The sequence below is a fragment of the Impatiens glandulifera genome, chromosome 8 (genome assembly GCF_907164915.1).
Source record: "Impatiens glandulifera chromosome 8, dImpGla2.1, whole genome shotgun sequence".
In the NCBI taxonomy this organism is placed as follows: Eukaryota; Viridiplantae; Streptophyta; class Magnoliopsida; order Ericales; family Balsaminaceae; genus Impatiens; species Impatiens glandulifera.
In genome coordinates, this window is record NC_061869.1 from 42,346,315 (window position 1) to 42,354,352 (window position 8,038).

General features: G+C 31.7%; 1 protein-coding gene across 1 annotated transcript; it reads left to right on the forward strand.

The window, feature by feature from the left end:
* The first annotated feature begins 399 nt into the window (after positions 1-399).
* Positions 400-6,703, forward strand: LOC124911141 (serine/threonine-protein kinase PBL34-like). Its single transcript, XM_047451584.1, has 6 exons — positions 400-920; positions 1,991-2,328; positions 3,735-3,870; positions 5,043-5,179; positions 5,268-5,391; positions 6,037-6,703. Exons 1-6 carry the CDS (start codon positions 728-730, stop codon positions 6,531-6,533), a joined length of 1,425 nt encoding a protein of 474 aa, XP_047307540.1. The 5' UTR covers positions 400-727; the 3' UTR covers positions 6,534-6,703.
* The last annotated feature ends 1,335 nt before the right edge of the window (positions 6,704-8,038 follow it).

Here is an 8,038-nt window from a genome sequence, read left to right on the forward strand (position 1 = left end):
ATTTGAGACTTTATAATTTCAGTTGAGTTGATAGTTTAGCTGCCATTATTGAAGTATTTATTTGAAATTAAAGTTATATGATGAATACATGAGGTTATTGTTGTAAATAATTTTTTGTTTTTTTATACTTGTATTTAATATTTATTATGAGTGTTTTTATTTTATATAATCATGATTGAAAATAGGGTTGTACTTTGTAGTTGTAGTACAAGTTTGTAAGTGATATGAAAAACATGTTTAAATGTTTTTTTTTTATATTCTTATAATTTAAATTTAAGCATTAGTATTAGTGTTTTAAAAATTATAATCATATTAATTTTTAATACATATTAGAAAATATATATAGATAATTTTTCAGTCAACACCATTTGAGGAAACATAAATACATTTCTTTAAGGAATAAAATTCAGCAGGTTTTGGAAAGAGATTAGAAAGTGGAAGAGGGAGGGCTTCTTCAGGCAAATCTCTGTGCTTCAACTCTCAAGCAAATGTCGACTTGTTTTCTCTCTCCTATAGAAAGTAGAAAACAAACCCAGCAATTTGAAGAAAGGAATCTCTCTGCTTCACACTCTTAGCAATTTGAAGAAAGAACACTACAATCTGACCAAATTTGATTTGTCAGTCACTTGGAAAGTGTTCAGGCCGAACCCAGTGAAGATCCGAGTGAGAGAGGAGAGTATGTGGGGATTTTGAATGATAAGTTGACGATTTTAGGGTTTCTTGAACAATGAAATTGGGCGCAGATGGCTCAAAGGGAGGAGAGTCTTGGGATATGAGCAAGTCAAAGAGTCGAAATAAGAAAGATGATTCCTTCGAAGAAACTGGTTGTTGGGTTAGGTTAAGGTCCATCGGCAGCTGTATCAGTATCTCTTCAAGATCTAAGGTGGATAGTTCAATTAGTGGGATCATTACTCACTGTGGTAATTCTTTGCTTTCTTTCAAACTCTTATAATCCTTGCTATTTGATGTTCAATTCTCAAATCAAGTTGATTTTCTTGGATTCAGTTGTTATCAACCCATACATCAATTTCAGTTTCTCTGGACTCTCTCACAAATTATACAGATTGAATATTCAAAGTCTTGACCAAAACAAATTTCCAGCTAAATTCATTTGTTATATTTGGATTCGGTAGCTAGATTCGGTAGTTGCTTATGGATTTGAAGGTATCCAATTTGCTGCTATTGTTTTTGAGGTAGATGTAGCTTTATGGTGAGAAAGTATAGATGTGTTGTAAATTGGATTATAGAAGCATGTAGTAATAGGTATTTGGCATATGAAGAGGGTTTTGGGAAGGGAAGAAGCTCATTATGGTTTATAAACTTGCATTAGAGGCTCATTCAATAACTTGCATCTGATTTGTTTTGTTTGGAACTTATTTAAATTGCTCAAATTATATCTTGTTGTCATTCTTTCGTCAACTTCTTTAAGTTCTTGCTATGTATTTTAGAATAGAATAACATTTGAGAATAACTGTAAATCTTGTGTACGAATTTATAAAAAATGACATCACAAAGTAATTTGAGTAATTTTTAAAAGAACGGGAAACATAACAAGCCTGTGGAGCAAATTTAGGAAGCAATGAGCATTTGATGCAAGTTCAGAACGCAAAACGAGTTTCTTTTCAATTAGAAAAGTAAAGAAAATATGTGTTTGTCACCTAATCTAAATTATCTTGTTATAAGGGTAAAATATTCTATAAGTAATTTTCTGACATTAGTTACACATTTTATCAAATCAACTTAAATACCAAGTGGTTTAGATTTTTCTCATTTCGTTTATTCAACACTTATTCCAGTCCTAACTCATTCGACACTTATAATCATTATCCACCATTCGTCTCTTAATTTTTAGTTTTATCGAAAGCACTATTAGTTTCATGTTGTTGATTTGAAATTGGCCAATATAGCTGCTTGATTTGGAAGAATGTAAAATTATATGTTTCTATTTCTTCTGTTGATTTTGATGTGATTACTGTTTTTTTGGCATTAGAAATCAAATCTACGAATAATACAAGTCGAGACAATCCAGTTACACCAGCTGTTGTATCATCTACAACTACTAGTATTGCTGAGAGCAGTTCATCCACATCAAAACTTGAAGAGGAGCTCAAAGTTTCTTCCCGGCTTCTAAAATTCGGATTTAATGATCTTAAAATGGCAACAAGGAATTTCAGACCAGAGAGTCTTCTCGGAGAAGGTGGCTTTGGTTGTGTATTCAAAGGGTGGATTGAGGAGAATGGAACAGCACCAGTGAAACCTGGTACTGGGCTTACTGTTGCTGTCAAGACACTTAACCATGATGGGCTTCAGGGTCACAAAGAATGGCTGGTTAGATTCTGTTTTCACTTTTCATCATTTAAGCCTTTTTTTTTTTAATTTCAATTTAGTTCTTAGTATTATCGTTTACTGGCTTCATTTGGAAGCTCTATCTAAAGTTGCACATGGTTTGAAAGCTATTTGTCAAGTAATCTGTATCTTAAATTAAATTATGTTAAAAAAATTCAGTTTTGTTATAATTTATTTTTATTAAAACACATAAGTACCCTTCCAAAGTTGGATGATTAGAGGGATTTGGATTGTTGATGTTGACTAAGGCATTGTTTGATGAAGGGTTATACATCCATCATCAATCAAATCATCAACCAGCGTACTAAATTACACTTTATTTCTTATAACATTTTAAATATTAAATACAAGAGATATTTTAGTCATTTAATCCAAATAATCTATTTTTCATCAAAGATTTTTTTCTTTCAAAACATGGAATTATTAAAACAAATTATAACCTACATCAAAAGAGCACTAAATGTGTTTCTAACAAGAGTCGGTTTTTATTATTCTTATTGTTCTTTTCTTTTTTGTGTTGACATATGTCTGCTGTGAATGGTTTAAAAGCTATTTGTGGAGTAAGCTGCATTTAGAATTGAATTATGTATAAAAAAAATTATTTTTATTGAGTACATAATTACCCTTCCAAAGTTAGATGATTAGAGGGATTGGGATTTTTGAGGTTGAAAATATGTTTCTAACAAGTTTCCTTTTCTTTTATTATTATTATTGTGCTTTTCTTTTAGATGATTTACTATGTTTGGCGATAGATATAAGCGTATCTGATTTATAAATGCATATAAAAACATTAGCGGAGTTAACCAAAATTGATGACGGGAAGTAATTTAGTTAGTTTGAAAAGTTTAGAAAGCAAAACAAGCATGTCGTAAGTTGATAGAGCAAAACAAGCTTTTGATGCAAGTTCAGGAAGTAAAATGAGCTTCTTCTTTTTTTTTGTTTCACGCTAACATTTGATATCATGAGCTCTATTGATTGTAATCTTTTGAACAATGTGATTTTTGCATTTCTATGCGGGTTTAATGATATTTCCTTTTTCAAAAAGAATTACTCTTCCAACGATATTTTTGATGGATGGAGCAAAATATGAAATAAATTAATTGTGATGTTGTTTCTCAAAGGAAAATTAATATTTAGATTCGGAATGGAGTTAATAACAATTTTGCCAATAAAAAACAGTTTTACTTCAAATCAAGACAATACCTTTGTTTGAGCTCCAAGGCTTTCTCTTTTCAAGACAATAACTTCAAATAAAAACAAACTTGTACACTTCAAATCAAGACAATAACTTCAAATCAAAACAATAATCAGTGTATATAACTTTATTCGCTATCAAATCAAGAAAATAACTATGTTTGCTCTAAGACTCTCTCTTTTATTTTTCTCAGGCGGAAGTGAGTTTTCTTGGAGATCTCATCCATCCTAATTTGGTTAAATTGATTGGTTACTGCATTGAGGACGACCAGAGACTTCTGGTCTATGAGTTCATGCCTCGCGGAAGTTTGGAGAACCACCTGTTTCGGAGTACGTATCTGCTTTTCCTATTTGCGACCTTTAATTTTCCATTGATTTATACATGTTAGTCATACTAGATAACTTCTATTTGAAAAAAGTTATTGCTTCTTTAAGCTAATTCAAATGAAGGATGACTCTTGGTCTTTGCCACGCGATGTTTTTTTCTTTAAATGTTAAAAATGTATTATTAAAGTTGCCGCGATGCAACTTTTTTTGATACAAATTAAGAGAAATAGTAAAAGAGTAAGAGAGAAAGGAATGGAGAAAGGGAATAACCAATCTAACTTGAAAGAACCCAAAAGCATTCCCGTATATTGAAAAACCAAAAACTGGGTGTTCTTTCACTACTAATTCCGAATGAACCTGTGAACTCTCGTCATTTAGCCTATTATTTTAGGTACCAGCCTTGAGATCTAGGATGGCCTATGTCTGGGGAGACAATCCTGATTTAATAACTATTCATTCATTACCCAAAAGAATACACTCTTACTTTTTTAAGCCAATAATCTTCTACTATCCTACTAGCCCTATCCTACTACTAAGTTACTAACATATCCTACTACTTCTGTTACATATTACTTATTACCCTTTTCCTTCCCGATTTAGGTTTTTCATTCACATCACATTGAAATCCATATTACTAATTTTCCGACATTAATTGTCTTTCTTCTGTCTACTTGAGATTGCTTCATACTTAGTATTTTTTTGTCCAGTTCTTCAAGGATTCACTAGTAGAAAGGGATTATGACTTGTTATCTTATAATAATATTAATAGATATATCCTTTTAGACTATTATAAAGGAACTGAGAATATTACATTGTGCAAGAAGACCAAAAATTCCTAATATGCCCTCCTGTATGTGAAATTGCGTCTATGATAAGTTTCAACAAGGATTTCATAGGGCTTGTTTGATGTAGGGCTTTTTCGAAATATCATTCTCTGTGAAAAAACTGGTTTTATTTAAAAGTGGTTTATTTGAGTTAAATAACTAAAATAGCATTTGTGTTTAGTGTTTTAAAATGTTATAAGTAATGAAGTAAAAACATTTTGGTGTTTTAGTTAATGATTTGATCATGATTGATTATGTGAGAGTGGTTTGTTTGGATTAAATCCAAATAATCACATCAAACAGGACCATAATTTTGTAAAATTTAGTCACAATATAATGATTATGATGCAGGGTCGCTTCCGTTACCATGGTCAATCCGAATGAGAATTGCGATTGGGGCTGCAAGAGGCCTAGCCTTTCTACACGAAGAAGCCGAAAGACCAGTCATATATCGAGATTTTAAGACCTCTAACATACTATTAAATGCGGTATGTATATAAGGAAGAAAAGAAAAGTGGAGTCATTGTTTCCAATTTATCAACTTCTTTTTTCTAATGATTGTTATGTAAAATGTAGGAATATAATGCCAAGCTTTCTGATTTTGGGCTTGCAAAAGACGGTCCTGAAGGGGATAAAACCCACGTCTCTACACGTGTGATGGGAACGTATGGATATGCTGCCCCGGAATATGTCATGACAGGTATCAATAAATTTTGCGACGAGTTTCGATGTCTTAGAGATTGTATGAAGTAGGTTTTTTAATCAGATTTAAAAAAACAAAATCTTGTTTGATGCAAGTGTGGATTATTTGGATCTTGTTTGATGTAGTTTTATTTTATTTTGAATAATCTGATATTTTTTTTTACAAATAATCTTATATGTCATAACTTGTACTAAACTTTTTTTGACAGGTTTTCACCATCTTTTTTGTGATATTCTTAAAAATCATGGATCGATGAAATGGTATTATCCTTTAAAAAAAATTATTGTTTCATGAAAAAAGTGGATATTATTTGGGTTAAATGTCTAAAAATATCTCTTTATTTTTTTATTTTAAAATGTTATAAAAGAATAAAAGGTATTTTAGTTGGTGATTTGAATATTTTGATTGATGAGGTGATTGATGAAGGGATAAGGGGCTAATTGGATTAAATCGAAATAACCCTTTCATCTAAATGACTAAAATATCACCTGTTTTTCATATTAAAGTATGATAAAAAGTAATGTAAGGGTAATTTGGTATTTTAGTTGATGATTTGATTGTCGTAGTGATTGTATTGATGGGATAAAGGCCATTTATCAAACAATGCCATATTTGCTTTTTTAATCTTGTTTCTTTTGAAAGGACATTTGACATCAAAGAGCGATGTCTATAGCTTTGGTGTGGTCCTGCTGGAAATGCTGACGGGTAGAAGATCAATGGACAAAAACCGACCAAACGGAGAACACAACTTGGTAGAATGGGCTAGGCCACTCCTAAATGAAAGGAGGAGATTTTACCGACTGATAGACCCTAGGCTTGAAGGTCACTTTTCGGTAAAAGGAGCCCAAAAGGCTACACATATAGCAGCTCGATGCCTTAGCCGGGATCCAAAAGCTAGGCCATTGATGAGTGAAGTTGTTGAAGCGTTGAAGCCACTTCCGAATCTTAAAGACATGGCTAGTTCTTCGTACTACTTTCAGTCGATGCAAACAGACAGGATTGGTTCAAGCCCAAATGGAAGAAACGTGGTTAGAACTCAGGGACATCCGAGGAGTCTTTCGATACCTAACGGAACACATCAATCACCTTTTCATAACAAGATTCCCCAAAATTCACCAAAACCAAATGGTAAAGCATAGTTGTATGTCAATGGTTGTTGTTTGGATTGTATTGTATTTGTATGATCTTTTAGGAGCTAATCTAAGTGGGGAGACAATAGGGGGAAGTGGTGTTTGATGAAACTGTGATTTCTATTTCACATGTTTACTTATTTGTTCACAAATGTTAATGATGATTTATCAATTTCACATCTGTGTGTGTGTTTTTTAACTCTTTTACGAGCCAAAGATTATATAAGTAGAAACAAAGTAATGTTAATAATCATGTTGATTTCTATCCAAAGCACCTACCTACCTTATAAGGCAAAATATTGGCCGGCCCTGATGTTTGGAAAAAAATATCTTTCTTATTTTTAAGTTACATTGTTATATTTTATGTAGTATTGAAATATTTATTATAATTTTCTTTAGATACTTCTTTTTTTTTTTATAACATTTCAGGGAATAACTGAAGTTAGTTACAAACTGGTTTTTGGCTGGTTAAATTATTTATTTTTTAAAAAACATTTATTAAGTTGGATCTGAATTTGAAATTGGACTAGAAATCAATAATAACATCTGTAATTCAACTTTGAAAATAATTACTTATAAAAATTGCAGATTAACTCCAAAATATTTTTAAGGTGGACCCATTTTGCAAGGATTAAGGTTTTATTTGATAAACAACTTAAGCATGATATTTAAAATATAAGGATTAGTCCAAAATAATAGTAATTTAAAAATGAACTTATCAATTTAATTTTCCTTTTAATTAGAAAGCTAATATAACCCCAACATGATAACCTCCATTCCATAAAATTCATAAAAGGACGCGTTGTCACTAACTTCCTAGCCGAACAACCAATAGACGTTGAGCTAGAAGATGAGATTAGTTTCTCGATGATGGAATTATGATTGTCACATCAAACACATGGAGGTTAATGTTTGAAGGAGGTTTGAGCAAATAAGACTAAAGAATTAGAGTTTTATTAATTGACCCTAAAGGTACTTACAACCTGATATATATTTAACTCGAATATCCTGTCACCAACAATGAGGCCGAATACGAGACATGCCCCTCGGACCTAAAATTAACATACAAAAGAGGAGCCACTAATTTGGAGGTAATTGGTGACTCAGATTTAGTTATATCCTAAGCTATTGACATGTGGAAAGTAAAAGGGAAAAATCTAAAACCCTACCATGCATACCTAACCAAATTAATTGACAAATTCGACCAAGTAATATTTGTCCATGCTTTGAGAAACCAAAAACGCTTCGCAGACTCATTGGCTACCCTCACATCTATGACGCAAATTTCTGAAGGAATCAAAATCAAATCACTCAAGATTCGATAAAAGTAGGAACCTGTCTTCGACAAGGAAAAAATCGCTTCTTGTGAAACCTCTACCAAACCTTGGTACGAGATTCTCCAAAAATACATAAAATATGGAGAATACCTATCGTACTTCCGATATGGAGAATACATAAAAGTGGTCAAAATAAATTAAAATAAATAATTTAGGATAAATGTTATATTCATTTCA

Bases quoted from the DNA above. Each gene is read 5' to 3' on its own strand.
- LOC124911141 (XM_047451584.1), top strand. From the start codon at position 728: ATGAAATTGGGCGCAGATGGCTCAAAGGGAGGAGAGTCTTGGGATATG. The intron at 2,329-3,734 runs GTTAGATTCTGT...TATTTTTCTCAG, and splicing joins AGGGTCACAAAGAATGGCTG to GCGGAAGTGAGTTTTCTTGG. The intron at 5,180-5,267 runs GTATGTATATAA...TGTAAAATGTAG, and splicing joins CTAACATACTATTAAATGCG to GAATATAATGCCAAGCTTTC.